Consider the following 25,362-nt stretch of genomic DNA (forward strand, 5'->3'; position numbering starts at 1 on the left):
TCTAGTTAGTATTATGTGTGTGTGCATATGGCCATACATATAGATACAGAATGACAGATTTTATCATCTTAACGGGGTAAGTATACCAAATGCAATGATTAGAGGAAAGTTAAATATTTGGTATTTGTTTGCAAATATGCTTGACACAGGTAATGTAGGGACAGTAATGGGGATAGTTGTGGACTTCTGTGCCTACAGTGAACAGCCGATGATGGTTGAAGATCTGTCAGTAAGAGAATTGTCCAAGGAGAATGAGAACAGAACAGCAGAGGTAGTAAGGTTGAAGATCAATCTGTAAAGAAGCTAGTGGACTTGAAAAAAAAAGAATCAAAAGGACTGGAAAGAACATGGTCAGCTGCACTGGCCAGGGGATGAGGGGAGGAAATTTACAGAGAGGTAGTAACCAGAAATATCAGCTCCCTTTGTTACTGGACTTGGGGTTATAGTGTATGTTCAAATAAGCCACCCTTTCTTCACAAGCCAATCAAAACACCTAGCAAAGGAAAGCAGAAAACAAAGGTTTATTCAATGTGGCCACACTGGGAAGAGATCCATTGACCCCTATCCCTTGCCTAAGTCTGTCTTTGGAGTCTTAAAGTAAGGTTGAGGTTTAAGTGAGGGTCAGAGTTAATATATGTAAGATGGCCATCATTGTCTTTGTGGTAAGATGGGCTGGGAGATGCATGCTATGACCCAGGCTTTATGCTTTCTCCTACAGCTCTGCTCTCTTGCGGTCCAATGTTTCAACATCTTCATCTCCAAAGAAGGGGATCCAAAAGTCTCTGTACAATATATTTTTGTGCTGGCTAGACTGTTTGCACTTTTATATGGTTAAGTAAGAGGAAGGCTATGAAATGATAGTCCCACGGCCTTTGCTATTTTTAGAATTCTAAAAATTATACTTTTGTGTTTATGGACCACCTTCACAAGGGATTTACATGGGAATTCTAGATAGAAACAGCAGGCTCGTGGAGCAGTGAGTTCCTTGGGGGCTCAAGGCAGATAAGACTCTCTCCATTGATGCACTGAAGAAACACTCCCTGAGAAGGCTATGGTACTCACTTGCACTCACTCAGCAAAGGCACATGAAGAATGTCAGTGGGTCACTTTGTCAGGCGGCTCCTCAAGAGAAGAAGCCAGTTGCTCAGCTAGCTTGTCTCAATGATATGTAGCAGTTGCTGAAATTAAGCATAACCTGTGTCCAAGGATGATACAGACATAAACTGGGAAAAGCAAGTTTTACAGATTCCCATGAGATCAAATTCTTCAGTGGCAACCACTGAAGGGTCTTTTCAGGGATCAGAAGCATGGCTCTTGGCCTTGTGGTCTGGACTGTTTAATCCTGCTTGACTATACTAATACTGCTTCTGCGGGGACTTTAATGGACGCATGCCTGCTCATCCTGTAGGATTTAGCCTTACTTTCAGGTTGTTCTATGAACCAAGAAACATGTATGAATGTTCAGGTATTCAGTGAACAGTTATTGACTTCAACTTTCTGTGTAGAGAATGGATAACCTTGTTATCTTCAACAGCATATTGGAAAAAGGACTTTTCACCCATGTCCCCAAGCATGGTATGTTTCCATGTTCTTTTCAGAGAAGAAACATACCAATGTTCTCCTTTAACACTGGTGGTCATGCTGTACATGTGTGTTTTCTTGTATTAGAACAGAGGTCTCCCACTGGAACTTGAAGACAGTTTTCAGGGAAGGTGAAGATTCGAGAGAACAAACATGAAGACCACGTGGTCTCTTGGCTTTGTCTCTCTTAGCTGTCAGCATAGATTTGCATAGTCTTTTGTTTGGAAAGTCTATAAAAGCAATGCTGTGTGATATATTTCACTATTATGTTTTGCATTCAGAAAACTGTCAGGCTGTCAGGAGGGCATACTGAATATTATAAGTAAGGGTTTTCACAGAAAACCACCTGAATGTGCAAAAGTCATAAGTGATGTTTTGGATCACTGAGAAGGGAAATGACTTGAAAGATAGGCAGAGTAGTTCAGGCATAAGACAAAAATCTCCTATGTTTGAACTTGTTCCAAAATGGACCCTGTACCTTTCAACCTCCAAGGAGTTAACTAGTCTGAGCATCATTTTAAAAAAAACTACAAAATGGATTGTTTTAGACTTATATTTTAAAGAAGTCTTTAAGGTTAAATAGAGTAATAAAAGCAGGAGACAGACACATTCTATTTCTCTTCAGGGCAATGTTTAGGATATTAAAGATATTCAAGGATATGTGAGAAGAATATTGACTATAGGACAGGCTTTCTTATCTGGTGGCTGGCGCTACATATAAAATTCCTCTGAGAGTCTTTCCCGCAGCCCCTCAGTGCTCACTTGTTTCTGCACACATAAACGTTATAGCATCAGACTGCAAATTCCATCTAATTATACAGCCATTCTGGCATCCAGGGATTCTGAATTTGCTTTTGCATTGTTGCTGTATATGAGAGGCAAGGAAACCTTTCATTTCTGAAATCAAGTCTCAAAAAGAATGACAAGGGATTTGTAAACATCTCTATTTGAGTCTTCTCTCTAATTAAGGTCTAATTATTCTCTGATGTCTGCATTTAAAATCAGATTGGGTTGGTGGTACAGTGTGACATTTGCTGGACAGACAAGATCAGTGCAGAGGAGTGAATGGCCCACAGCTGCTTGTGGTTCAGTAGGATTCAGAACCTCAGATCATAGCCAAAGAGAACATTTGTATGACTCTTCAGAATCTGCAAAGAGCTGGTTAGTGCAATCTCCCATTTGATACTGAAGCAACTCTGAGAGGTCAGCATTCTTAGCTCTTTCAACAGATGTGCATTATGTGGTTTGAGAAATAGTATTCTCATTCTTGAAAGTATCTTTACAATATCTATTTTGATTTTAGTTATGTGCATGTGTGCACATGCGCATGCACATACACACGGGTGCAGGTACCACTCTAGAAGAGAGTTTTAGATCTCTTGGCATTGGAGTCACAGGTGATTGTGAGACTGTGGATTGCATGACATAGGTGCTGGGGCCAACGTTGAGTCTTATGCAAAAAAAGTATGTGTTCCTACCCACTAAGCAGACTCTTTACCCTTCATAATTCCCATTCTGTAGATGAGGAAACTTAAGTGTCAAAGAAGTTAAGTACGCAGTATAATACAGTGTGTTTATTGCACTGAAAATAGTCAAATCAGTAATTTCTAATCTTCCCACTGTCCCTCTCAAGCTCAATATTTCTCTCTCCCCTCTATAATTTTTTCTCTCTTTACACTTCGCTAAAAGGATGCACATAGTTTCTATATTCTTAAAAGGCATTTAAAGGTATTTTCTAGTCTTTCTTTAGTTTACCTTTTTGGGAAAGGAACACCTGTGAACCTGCAAACACTAAAGCACAGAACTGGGCTAGCATAGTTTGCCTTTGCCAAGGTCTATTAATTTGTTTTCTTCAAGGATAAGGAATTAGCTATGGCCATATGAGCAAAGATTACTTCATCTCTTAAAATAGTCATTACAGAAGTATAAAGGAGTGGTGCCCACTATGTACCATTGCAAAGCATCAATCAGTAAGAAAATCTGTTGGAGGGAAACCAGCACACACTAAAGGAAGCTTTGCTGTCTTGAAGGTGAATGAGCCATTCAGTTTCCACAATATGAGGGCTGCCTGGTCAGAGGTCAGTTTGGCAACCTCTTCCATGGTTATGTATTCCTGGTCACTAACATATTGAGGTGGTAATGGTGGTTGTATTGCAGATATAAGATGCATTTGGAAGCCAAAATCAGGGACTCCTTCTATTCAGCTGCTGAGAAAGTTCCAGGTGTTATCTCCAATCTAAGGAATCAGGATATCAAGTCTGGCTTCCTTTCCTACTCTTTCTCAGGTTTTTCTGTCAGATGATGTGGTTGTATCTCCTGTTTGTGCTGATCCCAGTCTTTGAGGTACAGTTCCTTATCCATTTATTACCTCACTAGGGATTGGAAGATGGTGCTATCTTTGTTATATCATTTCCTTAATTTTTTTTAAAAGCTGGAATACTTTATGTGATGTTTCTTCTCTTTGATTGCTCGGCTTATCTTGTGATACAGTTCCTATAGAGGAGATGGAAAATGTTTCTCATTTTTCATCTGTTTCTACTTTTAAAATACACTGTGAACTTACGAGACTCAATCAATGTAATTTCCAAGCCTTTATTGAATGCCTTGGTAGTTATTCCTTCTAATGCTAGAACTCCCCCCATCTTATGACAATGGTAGTCTTTTAAGTGATCTTTGATGCCTTCTAACATGACTCTAACAATGTTTGAAAAACATTTTTTGCAGTCTTATTTATCAGTCAGGTGTCTCCAAAGAAGAGAAAAAATATGTAATTATAATAGGATTTTTACTAGATTGCCTTACAGTAGATGTGGTGATTTAGCTATGCTTGTTCCATGGAAAGTGAAAATATTAGGAGGTGTGGCCTTATTGGAAGAAGCTGTTGTTTTGGAGTCCTTGTTGGAGGAAGTGTGTCACTGCAGACAAAGACTCTGGAGGTCTGTTTCTATGCTCAGGCTCCACTCAATGCTGAAGAGTGATCGTCCTCCTAGATGCCTGCAGAAGATAGTCTCCTGCTGGCTGCTTTCCAATCAAGATGTAGAACTCCAGGCTCCTTCAGCACTGTATCTGTCTGGACACTGCCATGCTTCCTGCCATGTGATAATGGACTGAACCTCTGAAACTCTTAAGTCATCTCCAATTAAATGTTTTCCCTTTTATTTTATCATTTTTTTATGTTTTCCCTTTTAAGAGTTGCTTTGGTCATGTTGTCTATTCACAGCAGTGGAAACCCTAAGACAATAGGAGAGGATGGATTGTCCCACAGTGGCTGTCTGTGGATTGGAAAACTAGAGAAATGATTTTCTATTTAAACAATGAACTGTTCTTAATAATAGGGATCAATGGTGCAGTCCTGGATAATTGTTAGCCTGGGATACCCTAAAACGTTCAAGTTCATGTTCAAAGGCTAAGGAATCTGGGGTCTGAGATCCATAGCAGCAGGAGTAAACACACTACTGTACAACAATCATATGTATGGTAATATCAGCTGGCTCTTTCTGCTCTTCATTTGATGAGGGTCCCAGTCTTGTCTATTAGATAGTGTTGCTTATATTCAGAGTGGGTCTTCTCTATTCAGTCTGCCAACCCATATGTCAGTCATCTTAGGAAAGACTGTCACAGACACACCTAGAAATGTGCTTATCCAATTTTGTAGATGTCCTTAAAACAAATCAAATAGACAAACAGTATCACCATCACAAGTCTTGTCTTGTACAGTTCCTGCCCTGGCTTTTGTTAGGAACACTTGCTCTGGAACTAGACATTCTGTGTTTGAATTAAGGCTAAAATATTTCAAATGGGAAACCCATTTTAGCACTCTGAGCCTCAAGTCTCTCCTCTTTATAAAGATAACATTGATTGTAGCTACCTGTGAGCTCATCACAGTGAGTTTTTGAGTTATTATGTTTAAAGTGTTTGTAAGCGACTGGCTAACATGTGTTTGTACTATTGCTAACATAGAAGTGATACTACAAGTATGAAGGACTCATGTGAAAAAACAAACAAGTGATTGAACTCTTTAATTCATTGCTTTCTGAATTCATGGGTACAATATACAACAGGAACACGAACCACTCCAGTTTGGCTATTATTTTATTAATATTGGAAAATATTTTAGCCTAGGCAGAGTGATAAGAATATTATGCATAGTAAGGTGGTCCAAGAAGACCCAGAATTGTCGAACACCCGGGTCTAGGCCATGGACAGTCATGTTAAAATCCCAACCTTTCTCAGATGGATGGCTGCAGGTAAGGGCTCATCACCTCACAGAGGTGTTTTCAGCTGCCATTTTAGTCCTTTTGTACTTACCTCGAAGAAGGAAGCAAACTTTGAATCGCAGTGATAAACAGAAGAACGATAAATGCACAGACCAAGTTTGACTTGAATACTTCATCCCGCATTTGAGAATACTGTAATTTTAAAAAAGTAGAATCGATTACTTTGTAGCAGAGTTGATGTTTTGGAGGAGATATATATCATCAATTTGAGGTTAAGAAAAACAACGAGAAGCAACAACGCAATATCGTTTTGAAAAAGTTACCAGGATATCAACTGTATAATCCAAAATCTTCACAGGGCAAGCTCTTCATCCCTCCCATCAATTTTCCTCTGAAATGCCAGTAATTAATACATCCCTTCCCTAGTAAGGGGCCTCCAAGGGTTCATGAGTTTTTCCTTCTCCTGTCCCATAACAGTCTATCACTTAACAGAGCAGAAGAGCCCTCATCATGAACACTGCAGATCAAACTCACGTAGACTTCTTTCATTTGCAAAGTGAAGTTATGTAAGGACGGTGCTCTGTTTCTTGTTAGGTGTGGGGACATGTGCAAATGCTTTACCAGTGAATCTGCTTTCTTTTAAATAAAAAGCATGGAGAATAACTTCACAGAATCTTACAAGTTTAAAGAAGCTCACAAGGTCTCCAGTGCTGTAGCATAATGTCTCACTGAAGAGAAATCAAGGTGGATAGTCCAATACTGAACACCTTTCCGTTGTCCATTTTAGTAGCCATGGGGAGTGGTGGTAACATTATCTGATTACTCAGAGTGCTCATTAATTTCATAGTTAATCATTAATCTCAAAGTTTGGATATTTGCACTTGCCTCACTTCTGCTTCATCTCCTGAACCCCTGTAGAGTCAATAAACCATGTAATCATATTTTAGAAGGAGGCCCAGAGGGCTTAAAATTGGTGGAAGACATTAGAATAAGGTTTATCCAGGTCTCTCATTTTGCCTTACTGACATAGAAGCCTAGTGAATAGCTGTAGACCACATAGAATGCAGATTGTCTTATTTTGGAATGAGGAAGGAGGCACAAAGCTAAGCCTGGCACTGTAGCTTTGTAATCCTTGGTTTGAATTTCAGAGTCACTTCAGTGAGCTGATCAATGTCTTTCTTGCAACCTTTAGGCTCTTTGCCCACAATGCCTAATAAGATATAAGTCAGGCCAACACAATGATGAGATCAGTCCATTTTATTGGTCTAATAGTTTGAAATAACAGTTATGGGATTTTGAAACTGATGCTGACTGTTGGGTGTGGTTTACATTGTAGACTGGAATTTACTGCTCTGAATCATGGCTAAGGTTTTGGGAATGACCAGTAGCTGGCGAGCAACCTGCGGGAGGTGCAGTGTTACACAGAGAACCCATCCATTGCTTTTGCAGAGCAATGAATTTTTCATTTCTAAGCACTAAGACTGTTCAGCTGCTGACAATTTGCTTGGCATCTGGAGGGGATCCAGGAACTCTGAAGAATCACCAGAAGCCACCCCCTTTCCTAATAAAACTCAAGAAAATCCATATTATTAGTAATTATCAATACTGCTAGCTAGGACCAGGGACAATCTGAGTGACCCACATAGGCCAAGATGAATAGTTACAAATGTAATTCAAAGGAAGATAACTGGCTGAGTTCCTTATGATAGCTGGTTACACATGATTTAATTTTTTTTTGGTTAACTGATAAGCAGTTTGATTGTCTAGATTCAATATTGAGATTTTACAAACATCATTCACAATCCTTAGTGTATTTAATCCTTCATTTTCACCATTATTACTACCAGCACCACTAACACCACTACCACCACCATCACTACCACCGGCGGCAGCAGCAGCAGCAGCTCAGCCTGTTGAATTTATGATAGGTTACCTTCCTAATTCTAGGATCCTTTCTATAGCACACCTCACATATACTCAAATGTCTGCTGGGTGCCACTGGGTAGCCACCTCTGTTTTATCAGGGAAGCATGTTTTCTGTCCTTATGACTATGCAGGGCATCCTATTTCACACTCTCTGCTTAATGCCTAAGTTTGAGCTTTTCCTTTTATGTAAGGTTCCTTCCCATTCACTGGCCTTGTTTCACTGGGAGAATAATTCTCCCTATAGCTACCAAAGAGTCCTGGTGACTCCTCTCTTGAATATCTCTTACTGATGGCACTTAAACAATTGCAAATCCATAATTGGTCCCAACTACAGTTGCTGGACGTTTGAGCTTGTTGTTTTCTCCCAAGAGCAATCTGGTAGAATCACATAGGGAGACTTACTTTCTCTCCAGGCACATCAGGTATGGAATAAAACCAATGTCTTTGAACCTCACTTGTCTCTCCTACCAAATGGGACATGTAAGGTCTGCAATGCTCAACCATCCTTTGATTTTCATGTTTGAGTTTCAGTCCCTTGCACAGTCACAAAAAGAAAAATCTGTATCATTGATGTCAATCAAACACAGAATACTGGGTTTCAGAATGAAATGCATTGTGGCTTTGAAACACAAGGAAAGAAGGCTTATGAAAAGAAAATTCCTAATTGGCTCAGGATGTTACAGTATCAAGACTGAGCACTGATTCACCGAACTTCATTTTGATTTGTGAGGGTCTGAATACTTCAGTGTATGGCTATGTCATGTGTGTTAAATGCTTCTGTTTTCCCAAATTATACATTCTGTGTTTCATCTTTGTTCTGTCTTCATCTGACCACACGAATATTTCTGTATTTCAGTTTGTGAACATGGAGTAATCTAGAGCACAACACCTTTGAACCTCAGCTTCTACACCTACTGGCTATGGAATTTGAGGCATATCTACTAGGTTTTATATATCTCACTCTTGTAACATAGAAAATGAATGTCATAGGAGCCACTCACAAGGGTTTCTAGAAATTAAACTGAGTTCATATGTAGCAAGCATTCAAAGCAGTGTCTTGTGAAGGCAACATTCAAGAAAGATGAGTTGTACTTTGTTCATATCTGAAGATGTTAACCCTGAAGTCTACTGAAATGGTGTCTGTAGAATTAGTCAGAGTCATGAGGGTCAATCAGTTCTAGATCCACCACAAGAAAAGTGAGAAATCCAAATGTCATTACATAGTCATGTGGAAGAAAAGCCCATTCCAGATTCTTCATCCACAGAGGGATGGTCAGTGAAGCTAGCTACAGATATGATGGGTAGTGCCTCTTGCCTTCCCTGTCTCTGTCCTTGAGACAGTTCTGAAAAACCATTATTTAGTGAGGAAGAAGGAAAACATTCTACTTATCAGGATCCTTCATTCTCCAATACAAAAATAGGAGTGCTGATGATATTTTTACATCCCTACATGGTAAGGAGGGTGCTTCCAATAAAAGTAACAGGGAAGTTGACTTTCCAAAGGTGAACTATGCACTTTGTGACTAGTTATGAAGAATATGATACTCTCATAAATGAGGTAGGTTATGTTTCTTGCCTTTGCTTTATTGTTACCAACATTTCTCAGTAATATTGCTGACAAATAAGCATTATCTCTGCCCTAGACTCTTCTAATTATAGAATAAATGAACTTTTTCTTTGAAATTTCATTCCATCTTTAGATAAAACTAGTGTTAAAAAAGAGGATTTTTCTCATACATCTTTAATTATTCTAAATGAATACCTTGTTAAATCTAAAGAGATTCTTATTTGGAACAAAACTGTGAGTCCTGTATATGAGAATTAAGTAACGTGACCTCTCCTACAGTTAGGCTTGTGCATCATATGGTGATGACCTAGAGCATACTTATATTACATTATCTATACAAATGTAATATACCACAAAAAACAAAACATGAATCTAATTTGTCATGAAATGTAGAAATTCTGGGGGAAATCACCATCCCTGACTTCAAGCAGTATTATAGGGCAATAGTGATAAAAACTGTATGGTATTGGTGCAGAGACAGGCAGGTAGATCAGTGGAATAGATTTGAAGACCCAGGAAAGAACCCACACACCTATGATCACTTGATCTTTGACAAAGGAGCTAAAGTCATCCAGTGGAAAAAAGATAGCATTTTCAACAAACGGTGCTGGTTCAACTGGAGGTCAACATGTAGAAGAATGCAGATTGATCCATGCTTATCACCCTGTACAAAGCTTAAGTCCAAGTGGATCAAGGACCTCCACACCAAACCAGACACACTCAAGCTAATAGAAGAAAAATTGGAGAAAAGCCTTGAACACAAGGGCACTGGGGAAAATTTTCTGAACAAAACACTAATGGCTTATGCTCTAAGTTCAATAATTGACAAATGGGACCTCATAAAACTGCAAAGCTTCTGTAAGGCAAAGGACACTGTCATTTGGACAAAATGGCAACAAACAGATTGGGAAAAGATTTTTACCAATCCTATGTTCGATAGAGGGCTAATATCCAAAATACACAAAGAACTCAAGAAGTTAGACTCCAGAGAATCAAATAACAGTATTAAAATATGGGTACAGAACTAAACAGAGAATTCTCAGCTGAGAAATATTGAATGGCCAAAAAGCACCTAAAAATGTTCAACATCCTTAGTCATCAGGGAAATGCAAATCAAAACAACACCGAGATTCTACCTCACACCAGTCAGAATGGCTAAGACCAAAATCTCAGATGACAACAGATGCTGGCAAGGATTTGGAGAAAGAGGAACACTCCTCCATTGTTGGTGGGATGGCAGACTGGTACAACCATTCTGGAAATCAGTCTGGAGGTTCCTCAGAAAATTGGACATCGAACTACCTGAGGACCCAGCTATACCTCTCCTGGGTATACCCAAAAGATGCTCCAACATACAACAAAAACACATGCTCCACTATGCTCATAGCAGTCTTATTTATAATAGTCAGAAGCTGGAAAGAACTCTGATGCCCTTCAATATAGGAATGGATACAGAAAATGTGGTACAGCTACACAATGGAGTACTACTGAGCAATGAAAAACAATGATTTCATGAAATTCATAGGCAAATGGATTGAACTAGAAAATATCATCCTGAGTGAGGTAAACCAATCACAAAAAACACACATGGTATCCACTCACTGGTAAGTGGATATTAGCCCAAAAGCTCAAATTACCCAAATACCACAGACCACATGAAACTCAAGAAGAAGGGTGACCAAAGTGCGGAATTAAAAGGGGTAACAAAAATATTCATAAGATGGGATAAGGAAACAAAGTTTGGAGCAGACACTGAAGGAATGGCCCTTCAGATCCTGACCCACTTCGGGATATAGCCCACATATATACAGCCACCAAAACTAGATAATATTGATGAAGCCAAGAAGTGAATGCTGACAGGAGTCTGATATAGCTCTCTCTCCAGAGAGGCTCAGCCAGAGTGAGACAAAAGCGAGCCAGAGTGACAGAAGCGAATGTTAGCAGCAAACCAGTGAACTGAGAATGGGGGTCCCTGTTGGAGGAATTAGACAAAGGACTGAAGGAGCTGAAGGGACTTGCAACCCTATTAGAACAACAGTACCAACCAACCAGAGCTCCCAGGGACTAAACTACTACCCAAAGACTATACATGAACAGACCCATAACTCCAGTTGCATATATAGTAGAGGATGGCCTTTTTGGGCACCAATGGGAGGAGAAGCCCTTGGTCCTGCTAAGGCTGGACCCCTCAGTGTAGGGGAATGTCAGTACGGGGAGGCGGGAAGGGGGGTGTTTGGGGAGGGGGAACACCCTTATAGAAGAAGGGATGGGGGATGGGATATGGTGCTAATGGCTGGGAAACCAAGAAAGGGAATAACATTTGAAATACAAATAAAAAATTTCCAATTAACAAAACTGAAATGGCCCTTAAAATTATTTGATCACCTAGAGGCTTGTACAAATGGCAGTGTTTTGCAAGGCATGAAGAGTATGGAGAATCCTATAAAGCTACATCTGAATAAGGGCTAGGTTTCTTTTCTGAGCCTCTTTGAAACTTGTCATTCATTCATGAAGAAGGAGACCTCAGTACTCCTACTATTTTAAGACTTACAAAGTCAAGATAAATAAAAAATCTTTAGAGAAACCAGATGTTACAAGAGACCCATTCCTTCAAAATAACCTTCCAAATGAGATCAAGAGGGTGATGAAGATGTGTCTGATTTAGAAAAAAAATATAGATAACATCTGAGACCATTGATTCAAGCTCCAAGTTCCAACCTGTAAACAAGGAATGGAACGATGCAAAAAATTCCGATCATCTCCAAGAAAGATGTTCATGCTGCTCATTACTTATTTTAGAGGCCAACATCAGAACCCACTAGTGAGTTATTCTGTTTTCAAGCCTTCTTGGTCAAATTTCTCCCTATTTCAGTCATGGTAACTTAAGAGTCCATAGTCAGACAAAACATTTGAAGTGTCTGATACCGTTTTACTAAAATCTGTTAAACCTCCACATAAAATTTAAAGTGCACAGACACTTGAGAGAAATATTGAACACATATAAAATATCAATTTTACTCAGAGAAAGTATTATCTAAAGAAGTTCTTGGGGTCTTCCTGGTTGCTGCCGCTGCAGAGAGCCCGTGGGGAGCACCCCACGAGCGAACCTGAGCCTCGGGACCACAGGTAAGACCAAATAAGAAAGCTGCCTGGTGAGCTTGGGACACAGGAAAGCAGAATTTCTCTAGGACCGGGCACGTTCTGTGTTTACCGGAAGTCCCACACCCGAGGATCCCGGCCCGCAGCAGCTCTCTACTCCCAGACCCGGTGAGAGAGAGACCTAACCGCCTGGTCAGGTGGGCACTCCTGAGGCTGCAGAGCGGAAGAGACCACCAACTCTGCTCACCCCTGCCCACATCCCTGGCCCAAGAGGAAACTGTATAAGGCCTCTGGGCTCCCGTGGGGAAGGGCCCAGGAGCGGCAGGACCCCTGTGCCTGAGACACCGCCGGAACCTGAAAGAAACAGACCGGATTAATAGTTCTCTGCACCCAAATCCCGTGGGAGGGAGAGCTAAACCTTCAGAGAGGCAGACAAGCCTGGGAAACCAGAAGTGACTGCTCCCTGCACACACATCTCGGACGCCAGAGGAAAAAGCCAAAGACCATCTGGAACCCTGGTGCACTGAAGTTCCCGGAAGGGGCGGCACAGGTCTTCCTGGTTACTGCCGCTGCAGAGAGCCCGTGGGCAGCACGCCACGAGCGAACCTGAGCCTCGGGACCACAGGTAAGACCAAATTTTCTGCTGCAAGAAAGCTGCCTGGTGAACTCAAGACACAGGCCCACAGGAACAGCTGACGACCTGTAGAGAGGAAAAACTACACGCCAGAAAGCAGAACACTCTGTCCCCATAACTGACTGAAAGAGAGGAAAACAGGTCTACAGCACTCCTGTCACACAGGCTTATAGGACAGTCTAGCCACTGTCAGAAATAGCAGAACAAAGTAACACTAGAGATAATCTGATGGCGAGAGGCAAGCGCAGGAACCCAAGCAACAGAAACCAAGACTACATGCCATCATCGGAGCCCAATTCTCCCACCAAAACAAACATGGAATATCCAAACACACCAGAAAAGCAAGATCTAGTTTCAAAATCATATTTGATCATGATGCTGGAGGACTTCAAGAAAGACATGAACACACTTAGGGAAGCACAGGAAAACATTAATAAACAAGTAAAAGCCTACAGAGAGGAATCGCAAAAATCCCTGAAAGAATTCCAGGAAAACACAATCAAACAGTTGAAGGAATTAAAAATGGAAATAGAAGCAATCAAGAAAGAACACATGGAAACAACCCTGGATATAGAAAACCAAAAGAAGAGACAAGGAGCTGTAGATACAAGCTTCACCAACAGAATACAAGAGATGGAAGAGAGAATCTCAGGAGCAGAAGATTCCATAGAAATCATTGACTCAACTGTCAAAGATAATGTAAAGCGGAAAAAGCTACTGGTCCAAAACATACAGGAAATCCAGGACTCAATGAGAAGATCAAACCTAAGGATAATAGGTATAGAAGAGAGTGAAGACTCCCAGCTCAAAGGACCAGTAAATATCTTCAACAAAATCATAGAAGAAAACTTCCCTAACCTAAAAAAAGAGATACCCATAGACATACAAGAAGCCTACAGAACTCCAAATAGATTGGACCAGAAAAGAAACACCTCCCGTCACATAATTGTCAAAACACCAAACGCACAAAATAAAGAAAGAATATTAAAAGCAGTAAGGGAAAAAGGTCAAGTAACATATAAAGGCAGACCTATCAGAATCACACCAGACTTCTCGCCAGAAACTATGAAGGCCAGAAGATCCTGGACTGAGGTCATACAGACTCTAAGAGAACACAAATGCCAGCCCAGGTTACTGTATCCAGCAAAACTCTCAATTAACATTGATGGAGAAACCAAGATATTCCATGACAAAACCAAATTTACACAATATCTTTCTACAAATCCAGCACTACAAAGGATAATAAATGGTAAAGCCCAACATAAGGAGGCAAGCTATACCCTAGAAGAAGCAAGAAACTAATCATCTTGGCAACAAAACAAAGAGAATGAAAGCACACAAACATAACCTCACATCCAAATATGAATATAAAGGGAAGCAATAATCACTATTCCTTAATATCTCTCAATATCAATGGCCTCAACTCCCCAATAAAAAGACATAGATTAACAAACTGGATACGCAATGAGGACCCTGCATTCTGCTGCCTACAGGAAACACACCTCAGAGACAAAGACAGACACTACCTCAGAGTGAAAGGCTGGAAAACAACTTTCCAAGAAAATGGTCAGAAGAAGCAAGCTGGAGTAGCCATTCTAATATCAAATAAAATCAATTTCCAACTAAAAGTCATCAAAAAAGATAAGGAAGGACACTTCATATTCATCAAAGGAAAAATCCACCAAGATGAACTCTCAATCCTAAATATCTATGCCCCAAATACAAGGGCACCTACATACGTAAAAGAAACCTTACTAAAGCTCAAAACACACATTGCACCTCACACAATAATAGTGGGAGACTTCAACACCCCACTCTCATCAATGGACAGATCATGGAAACAGAAATTAAACAGTGATGTCAACAGACTAAGAGAAGTCATGAGCCAAATGGACTTAACGGATATTTATAGAACATTCTATCCTAAAGCAAAAGGATATACCTTCTTCTCAGCTCCTCATGGTACTTTCTCCAAAATTGACCATATAATTGGTCAAAAAACGGGCCTCAACAGGTACAGAAAGATAGAAATAATCCCATGCGTGCTATCGGACCACCACGGCCTAAAACTGGTCTTCAATAACAATAAGGGAAGAATGCCCACATATACGTGGAAATTGAACAATGCTCTACTCAATGATAACCTGGTCAAGGAAGAAATAAAGAAAGAAATTAAAAACTTTTTAGAATTTAATGAAAATGAAGATACAACATACCCAAACTTATGGGACACAATGAAAGCTGTGCTAAGAGGAAAACTCATAGCGCTGAGTGCCTGCAGAAAGAAACAGGAAAGAGCATATGTCAGCAGCTTGACAGCACACCTAAAAGCTCTAGAACAAAAAGAAGCAAATACACCCAGGAGGAGTAGAAGGCAGGAAATAATCAAACTCAGAGCTGAAATCAACCAAGTAGAAACAAAAAGGACCATAGAAAGAATCAACAGAACCAAAAGTTGGTTCTTTGAGAAAATCAACAAGATAGATAAACCCTTAGCCAGACTAACGAGAGGACACAGAGAGTGCGTCCAAATTAACAAAATTAGAAATGAAAAGGGAGACATAACTACAGATTCAGAGGAAATTCAAAATATCATCAGATCTTACTATAAAAACCTATATTCAACAAAATTTGAAAATCTTCAGGTAATGGACAATTTCCTAGACAGATACCAGGTATCGAAGTTAAATCAGGAACAGATAAACCAGTTAAACAACCCCATAACTGCTAAGGAAATAGAAGCAGTCATTAAAGGTCTTCCAACCAAAAAGAGCCCAGGTCCAGACGGGTTTAGTGCAGAATTCTATCAAACCTTCATAGAAGACCTCATACCAATATTATCCAAACTATTCCACAAAATTGAAACAGATGGAGCACTACCGAATTCCTTCTACGAAGCCACAATTACTCTTATACCTAAACCACACAAAGACACAACAAAGAAAGAGAACTTCAGACCAATTTCCCTTATGAATATCGACGCAAAAATACTCAATAAAATTCTGGCAAACCGAATTCAAGAGCACATCAAAACAGTCATCCACCATGATCAAGTAGGCTTCATCCCAGGCATGCAGGGATGGTTTAATATACGGAAAACCATCAACGTGATCCATCATATAAACAAACTGAAAGAACAAAACCACATGATCATTTCATTAGATGCTGAGAAAGCATTTGACAAAATTCAACACCCCTTCATGATAAAAGTCCTGGAAAGAATAGGAATTCAAGGCCCATACCTAAACATATTAAAAGCCATATACAGCAAACCAGTTGCTAACATTAAACTAAATGGAGAGAAACTTGAAGCAATCCCACTAAAATCAGGGACTAGACAAGGCTGCCCACTCTCTCCCTACTTATTCAATATAGTTCTTGAAGTTCTAGCCAGAGCAATCAGACAACAAAAGGAGATCAAGGGGATACAGATCGGAAAAGAAGAGGTCAAAATATCACTATTTACAGATGACATGATAGTATATTTAAGTGATCCCAAAAGTTCCACCAGAGAACTACTAAAGCTGATAAACAACTTCAGCAAAGTGGCTGGGTATAAAATTAACTCAAATAAATCAGTTGCCTTCCTCTATACAAAAGAGAAACAAGCCGAGAAAGAAATTAGGGAAACGACACCCTTCATAATAGACCCAAATAATATAAAGTACCTCGGTGTGACTTTAACCAAGCAAGTAAAAGATCTGTACAATAAGAACTTCAAGACACTGAGGAAAGAAATTGAAGAAGACCTCAGAAGATGGAAAGATCTCCCATGCTCATGGATTGGCAGGATTAATATAGTAAAAATGGCCATTTTACCAAAAGCAATCTACAGATTCCATGCAATCCCCATCAAAATACCAATCCAATTCTTCAAAGAGTTAGACAGAACAATTTGCAAATTCATCTGGAATAACAAAAAACCCAGGATAGCTAAAGCTATCCTCAACAATAAAAGGACTTCAGGGGGAATCACTATCCCTGAACTCAAGCAGTATTACAGAGCAATAGTGATAAAAACTGCATGGTATTGGTACAGAGACAGACAGATAGACCAATGGAATAGAATTGAAGACCCAGAAATGAACCCACACACCTATGGTCACTTGATTTTTGACAAAGGAGCCAAAACCATCAAATGGAAAAAAGATAGCATTTTCAGCAAATGGTGCTGGTTCAACTGGAGGGCAACATGTAGAAGAATGCAGATCGATCCATGCTTATCACCCTGTACAAAGATTAAGTCCAAGTGGATCAAGGACCTCCACATCAAACCAGACACACTCAAACTAATAGAAGAAAAACTAGGGAAGCATCTGGAACACATGGGCACTGGAAAAAATTTCCTGAACAAAACACCAATGGCTTATGCTCTAAGATCAAGAATCGACAAATGGGATCTCATAAAACTGCAAAGCTTCTGTAAGGCAAAGGACACGGTGGTTAGGACAAAACGGCAACCAACAGATTGGGAAAAGATCTTTACCAATCCTACAACAGATAGAGGCCTTATATCCAAAATATACAAAGAACTCAAGAAGTTAGACCGCAGGGAAACAAATAACCCTATTAAAAAATGGGGTTCAGAGCTAAACAAAGAATTCACAGCTGAGGAATGCCGAATGGCTGAGAAACACCTAAAGAAATGTTCAACATCTTTAGTCATAAGGGAAATGCAAATCAAAACAACCCTGAGATTTCACCTCACACCAGTGAGAATGGCTAAGATCAAAAACTCAGGTGACAGCAGATGCTGGCGAGGATGTGGAGAAAGAGGAACACTCCTCCATTGTTGGTGGGATTGCAGACTGGTAAAACCATTCTGGAAATCAGTCTGGAGGTTCCTCAGAAAATTGGACATTGAACTGCCTGAGGATCCAGCTATACCTCTCTTGGGCATATACCCAAAAGATGCCTCAACATATAAAAGAGACACGTGCTCCACTATGTTCATCGCAGCCTTATTTATAATAGCCAGAAAATGGAAAGAACCGAGATGCCCTTCAACAGAGGAATGGATACAGAAAATGTGGTATATCTACACAATGGAATATTACTCAGCTATCAAAAACAACGAGTCTATGAAATTCGTAGGCAAATGGTTGGAACTGGAAAATATCATCCTGAGTGAGCTAACCCAATCACAGAAAGACATACATGGTATGCACTCATTGATAAGTGGCTATTAGCCCAAATGCTTGAATTACCCTAGATCCCTAGAACAAACGAAACTCAAGACGGATGATCAAAATGTGAATGCTTCACTCCTTCTTTAAATGAGGAAAAAGAATACCCTTGGCTAGGAAGGGAGAGGCAAAGATTAAAACAGAGACTGAAGGAACACCCATTCAGAGCCTGCCCCACAGGTGGCCCATACATATACAGCCACCCAATTGGACAAGATGGATGAAGCAAAGAAGTGCAGACCGACAGGAGCCGGATGTAGATCGCTCCTGAGAGACACAGCCAGAATACAGCAAATACAGAGGCGAATGCCAGCAGCAAACCACTGAACTGAGAATAGGTCCCCCGTTGAAGGAATCAGAGAAAGAACTGGAAGAGCTTGAAGGGGCTCGAGACCCCAAAAGTACAACAATGTCAAGCAACCAGAGCTTCCAGGGACTAAGCCACTACCTAAAGACTATATATGGACTGACCCTGGACTCTGACCCCATAGGTAGCAATGAATATCCTAGTAAGAGCACCAGTGGAAGGGGAAGCCCTGGGTCCTGCTAAGACTGAACCCCCAGTGAACTAGACTATGGGGGGAGGGCGGCAATGGGGGGAGGGTTGGGAGGGGAACACCCATAAGGAAGGGGAGGGGGGAGGGGGATGTTTGCCCGGAAACCGGGAAAGGGAATAACACTTGAAATGTATATAAGAAATACTCAAGTTAATAAAAAAAAAAAAAAAAAAGAAGTTCTTGGGTGGCAAATAGTAGCTTTTATATAGCAGGAAATAGTAACATTAAATGAATGTTTTGAAAGCTTTCAACTCAGACCTTGTTTCATGTCATGAAAACTACAGTAGTCTTCATTAAATAGAAATGAGCAAGATCTAATAGCTAATTGATGTATAAAATGTGATGTTCCCCTCAATTTAACTTCACATGCCTTGAGTATTTTTAAGAGCTACCTTATCGTTTGTATGCTCTTTCAAACCATTCCTCTACGTAAGCAATTCTTGACTGTTAACCTTTTTTTCTGCCTTCTGAGTACAGAGATCAGGATTGTTTCTATTCCCACTGTCCTAGGAGGAAATGTATTCCATGAATTTATTTATTTACTTATTTGATGGACACATGTACCTACAGAGCTAATGTGATACAGCTGCCCTAGTGTTAGTTTGTTTTTCTCAGTGTTTTCCCGTGATGGCAAAAGCATGTGGTGGGTTATTTGTATATGTGTGCACACATGTATCTATGTAGTAGGTAGGGAAAGGATTAAAGAAATGATTATGAGTTTACATTTTACTCTTTTCCTCCCTTCAAAGATCTTTGCCACATGAATTGCTATATAATAACTTCCCTGTATCATATCCCTAACTGCCAATATCACAGAAATATTCTAAACTTCCTGAAAAGCAGGCACTATGAAATTGTAAGATTTTCTGCTGTATTAATGGTAGTCTGGGTTTAGGAGACAGACCGAAATAGATTGGAATCCCATCTATGCTGCCTTGGAAAAGGTACTTACATTCTCTGAGGCTTGCACCTGTCAAATGGTAAAGCTAGCACCTACACAAAGGGTGTTGTAACAATAGATGAGGTAACAAGTATAAAATGCTTCAGACAGAGCCTGACATGATGCTGATAGATGAATAACTGCTTATTAGGCTGCTACTTTAGTAGCAGTTTGCTGCAACCTCTGAGGCACATAAACCTTCCGTGCATTTCCAGTGCACAACAGCCTCGGAGCTCATGGGCACTTTTATCCCATTTTGTTTTTTAGGATGGGTAGGTCAGTGACTGGATGAAGTTCACAAAGGAGAGTATAAATTCCATGAGAACAGAAGCTGTGACTTTCTGTCTTTCTCCAATGCTCAGAACACAGTGGTTAGTAGAACACAGACAAGCAGAACATGAACTGAACAGATCAAGTGCTCTGAGTTATGGCACTAGAAATAACAAGAGAAGCTAGAGAGACAATTCTTATGGGAACATGAAGAAACCCATTTGTGAAAGAGATCAAAATATGTGAATGGCTTGTTCTCGTAGGAAGAGACACAACACTGGGAGCTACTCAAAGGACTCCCTTAAATAAAGAGCCTGTATTTCTCATTCTTAAGACACATCCTAGGAGACAAGGCAGCCAATGTTTCTGCTCCAGTGAGCTATAGATATACTGGGAGTATTTCACTTAGTGAGTGACAAGTCTGCCAGATTAAATGGATAGAGTTTGGAATCTTGGAATATTAGGATACAGGACATATTATGAGGACACCTTTTGCTGTTTTTGTTAAATAGTTTTTATACAGAGTTCTATAATTGTAAAGTTTGTTGTGAAGGTTTATCCTCTAGTATTAGGTTGGCATAAGAAAACTGTCTCATTTATCCAAATATATAGTGTATGATGTCAGTTACCTGCCCCCTGCCTAGCTTGGTACAAGGCTACCTGGCTCAGTAGTTGGCCAAGAAGCTCTGAGGATTATCCTTTCTCTGCTTTCGTCTCCCTGAAGGCCTGTGGCGGAGCTACAGATGCTGCCCTAAGTGTCTAGCTTTTATGTAGAGTCCGGGGTCCCAAGCTCAGGTGCCATTCTTGCGTTGTTAGATCTTTACCCAGTGAGTCATCTTTCCAGCCCTGAATTTTCATACTAGCCCCTATGGGCAGGTGATCATAAACATGTCAGTGAAGTCAAATCCTTTGCCTTGTTTCATAGCTCATATTGACAAAAACTGGGCTAAAGTCATGTTTTCTAGGTGATTGGCTCTATGCTTTTTCTTATTCTTTTTTTTTGTAAATGAAAACTAAACATGTTTGAACAAAAAAGATTTTTTTGTATGAGTCCAGAAAAGTCTATTGGAGTAACTAGAGTCTATCAACCTGTCTGTCTGTCTCTGCTACTATAGAGTAATATGCAACTCTTTGTGACTGATTTTATTTCCTAAGGGGAATTTGAATCCAGGTCTTTTTTCTCCTAATTCCACTGAAAGCCTTACAGAAGCTGTCGGAGTCCATATTGGCTCAGATTGGCCTAGGGACCTTTTGATATGAGCTGGTCTTACTCATGCTCACTCAGCCAAATGACAATGAAATATGGCTGAAAATAAAAAAAAAGAATCCTCCAAGAACGTGTCTCAAAATGCATATCCCCTTGAATAATTTTCATCTTAAGGGCAGTTGACTAGCAGGCCCTTGCATTTCATACAAGGTCACAAGGCAACTCTGCATCCTGCAGAATGAAGAGAATTTTACAGAAAGAGGCTTTCTTAAAGATAAGAAGTTTCAGAATCACACAGATGATGTCAGACTTGGAAGAAAGAAGAAAATCTAATTTTTATTGAGATGATTTTATTTTAATGCCTCACCCACTAAAGTACCACCATCAGAAGTCAAAATGTCTAACCTATTACAGGGCATACGGTAACATACTCTTATTTTTACTCTACATTAAGAACTTTTCCCATTCTAAGGCAGTTCCATGGTTTATTGAACACTATACTTAGTTCTTCCAAGTAAGTGTCCATGCTATTCAATTCTCCAAAGGCTCTAAAGGGCTTATGTGGGTTTCTATGGCTGGGGACATCTGCCTGTAATTGGAATAATCTGCCACCTCTATCCTAAACTTACTCAGAGTGAGTCTTGTCACAGTGGTGAATGAGGACCGGAAGCTGAGATATACTACCTCCCTATAAGAAGTCTAGAAACAGAAGGGAACAAAATGGGTGATCCCCAAAAGAGTAAGTTCCCCACTGGATAGCAAAGCCTCACAACTTGCAAAGCAAATGTGAGTGCCTTCACTGAAAGGAGTTACGACAAAGGACATCACCCAAGGCAACATCTGAGAACCAAAAGGTTCTTCATCCCAGTCACAATATTAAAAAAAAACCCAATAAGGACATGTTTTCTTTCTATAGAATTGATGATTTTGAAGAAGTATAGACATCCATCTTCAAAGATATCCCAAAGTATATATGAAATATTTTAAATGTACACCTTTTGATGTCTTTACTATCTCACCCTAAGCAAAGACTGAGCATGAAGACACGTTTAACCATGCAGACAGCTATGGAGACATAGTTGGAAACAGAGTAGTGACAACTGAAAATAAAATAATAAAATAATGGTTTAAAGTCCCAATGGGACATCATGCAGCTATTAACATTATTGTCTTAACTGAATAGCACCATGAAAAAAAAAAGGCTCAAGCACGGAATGATTAAAACTGCTCCTAGTATTGTGCACAGAATAGTCTGCTTTACAAAAATCCCACAAATAAGCACATGGGCACACATTCCTTTAAGGCCATGGTGGCTGATGCTAGAATGTTAACATTTTGAATGATCAAGAAAGATTTTATTTTCTTTAATTCTTCATTTATTTGGTATAAAACATCGATACTGAAAATACATCACCATTAGTATTTGTGTGTGTGTGTGTGTGTGTGTGTGTGTGTGTGTGTGTGTGTGTGATATGTAAGTACACGAGTGTGGACATGCATGTGCCATGACACATGTGTGGAGGTATGAGAACAACTGTTGGTGGTAGTTCCCTTCCTCTGCCTTGTTTACACTGAATCTCATGCTGTACACCACACTAGCAAGGCCACAAAATTCTGGACATCCTCTGTCTCTGCCTTTCACTTCACTGTAGAACTGACCCATGTGTTTCGCTTGGCATGAGTTCTGTGGATCTGAACACAGATCCTTCTCCATGTAAAGCATTATCTACTGAGCCATCTTCCCAGGACAAATGTATTATTTTATGTGAGAAAAACCCAGTATCATCAATAGACTTTAACAATCAGGTTTCATTTCTACATATCCTTTCTGCTGTCCTAACTTTTTCTGGTCCTCGGGATCTTTAAGCCTTGATAAAGAAAGGGACATTTTCCCTATGAAATATTGGATCTTTGATACTTGAGCCCTCTTTTCCCATCCAAGGGTCTGCCCAGAGAGCTCTCATGAATTTGTTGGCAAGTGAAAATGTTGAGAAGCATGGATTGTAACCTGGCCAAGAAAAAGTCTTCTGTGCTATGTCTTGTCACGGGAAATGCATCATGGATGAGCTACGAGAATGAAAACAATGGCTTTGGATAGAGCAAACGTGGATTGTGATTGGAAAACCAACATATTCAGGACACATTGGAGTCAAAGTATCTAGAGAAGGTGAAGACCTGCCCAAGCTATTGATTCCACAGATGAGGAAACCAAGGTACAGAGAAGGCAAGGGTAGCATAGTCTTTTGTAGCCTAGTCTAAAACAATACTGAGGTGGCAGCAGGAGAGGAGTTCCCCACAATGAATTCCCAAGTGGGGACCAAGGAGAACTTTAGTTTTCCCTCTTAAACATCTACTGAACAAGATCAGATCAAAGTCCACTCAGTATTTTTAGTTTAACATTTGTGAAATGAGATTAGTAGGAAGTGGGGCCATCTTCCTCTATCTTTGTACCCGAAGTCTTTCCCCATTTTCTTATTTGGTGTGTGTTTATGTGTTTCTGTGGTGTGTGTGTCTGTATGTTTGTGTGTAAATCAAAGGGCAATATTGGGTGCAGGGCCTCACACTTCTCCTTGTTTGAGAGAGTGTGTCTAGTCTGTTTGCCATTCCATACACCAGACTGTTGGCTTTAAAGTTTCTGTGGATGCTCTTACTTTGTGTATTTTCTTATTCTCTCAACAAGTAGTGTGCAACGCTACAAAGTACTTAAAGCCTGGTGGCTCATGACACTGTTGATAGACATGTCAGTTCTTTTAAGTTATGACCAAGCAATGTCTGAATGACAAGTCTGTGCATTCCAATGGAGCTGTCTGCTCTGTGATTATCTCTTAAAGGTGGGGAACTAATTCTCATTCCTGCTTCCTTCTGTTGCCTAAGCAGAGCGGAACCTTTCCTTCCATACAAAATTGCATCAATATTTCCATTTCTGCTTTTCCTTTCAAAGAACATACTTTTATGATCAAAAGAGGTATCGCAATCATAAATACTCTAGATATTTAGAAATGCTAAAATATGCACATTTTTACTTAAAATGTAAAGGTTTTGTAGTATGAGCCTTCACACACCTCTGAAATCAGGGCACCTTTTGTCCTCTTGGGAATCTTGAAACCTGGAGATTTTTCCAGGGAGGTGTGCGATTGTTTCTTCTAGCCACCAGGTGGCAGTATCAACCAGGACCACTTTAAATTCTGCTGGAGGTTTTTCATCCAGATTGAATTTGGGGGCAAACATGTATATGATTATTTGAAGTTTAGATCTTGAGACATTCTTTCCATTTATCTTCTCACTGACAGGATTAGACACGTGGTCTCACCGTGCTATGTATTGGGTGAATTTTATTTCCTGGTCATCATTACCCTGAGTGTGTAAACCCAGCTGTGTGTCTAGTGTTTATGTGTACATGTGCATGTGTGTGTTGTGCATGCTTCTCATAAATTCCTAATATGGTGTAACTTTATATCTGAATGATACATAGAACGCAGAGTATCACTGGACCGATGATTGGTCCCTGGAGTCAATAAAATATGGCTCTTGCCTTTGGACTTCTCTGACTGATGCTTAACCTCTTGAAGGGTCAGTGTTCCCTTTGCAAGTCTGAGAGCAAAGTTTTTCCTAAGGGTACAATAAGCCCATACATCACACAAAAGTTTTCTCAGATTCTAGCATCTCATATTTTCAGAATCTCACTTTTATCTTGCTAAGGTTTTAGGACATTTTCCTGCCTAAATCCTTGTTTTTTGCCTCTTCCATCCAAAGTTTACAAAGAATGAGGATGGACGGGCTTTTCCTCTTCATAAACGCACCAGTATGTGCAAGCCCTGGAGATCTGAGCAGAGGTTGAGATATGAACAAAAACAGGTCTTTGTCAGGTAAAGCATGTTTGAGTCTAAGTTGCACCCTGGCCTCTGCATCTTAGTGAGTCTCAACCTTAGTCCCCCAGGCTTCTGAGGTTTATCTCTGTCCCTTTGGATGACCTACAAGCTGAATCTTATGATAGCATCTGCTTTATTCTGTTGTTTAGTCACTTTATACTTTCCACTGTAAATATGTAATTGAAGCCACTCATTATACATTCTCTGCTCAGCACTAACTTACTCTCCAACGAGGATCTGAGAGTGAGAGACACTGAGGAATGTTTCTGGAACCCAAGGGCGGGTACTCAATGTCTCCTGAAGCATGCA

General features: G+C 40.0%; 1 protein-coding gene across 4 annotated transcripts in view; it reads right to left on the reverse strand.

The window, feature by feature from the left end:
- Positions 1–25,362, reverse strand: part of Adcy8 (adenylate cyclase 8) — a 249,784-nt gene that overhangs the window by 55,968 nt on the left and 168,454 nt on the right. For all 4 annotated transcript variants that reach the window (XM_087556005.1, XM_087556004.1, XM_087556006.1 and 1 more), the window contains 1 exon segment: positions 5,890–5,990. In XM_087556005.1, coding sequence (XP_087412131.1) covers positions 5,890–5,990 — 101 coding nt within the window.

Source organism: Rattus norvegicus, chromosome 7 (genome assembly GCF_021556685.1).
Source record: "Rattus norvegicus strain SHRSP/BbbUtx chromosome 7, alternate assembly SHRSP_T2T, whole genome shotgun sequence".
In the NCBI taxonomy this organism is placed as follows: domain Eukaryota; kingdom Metazoa; phylum Chordata; class Mammalia; order Rodentia; family Muridae; genus Rattus; species Rattus norvegicus.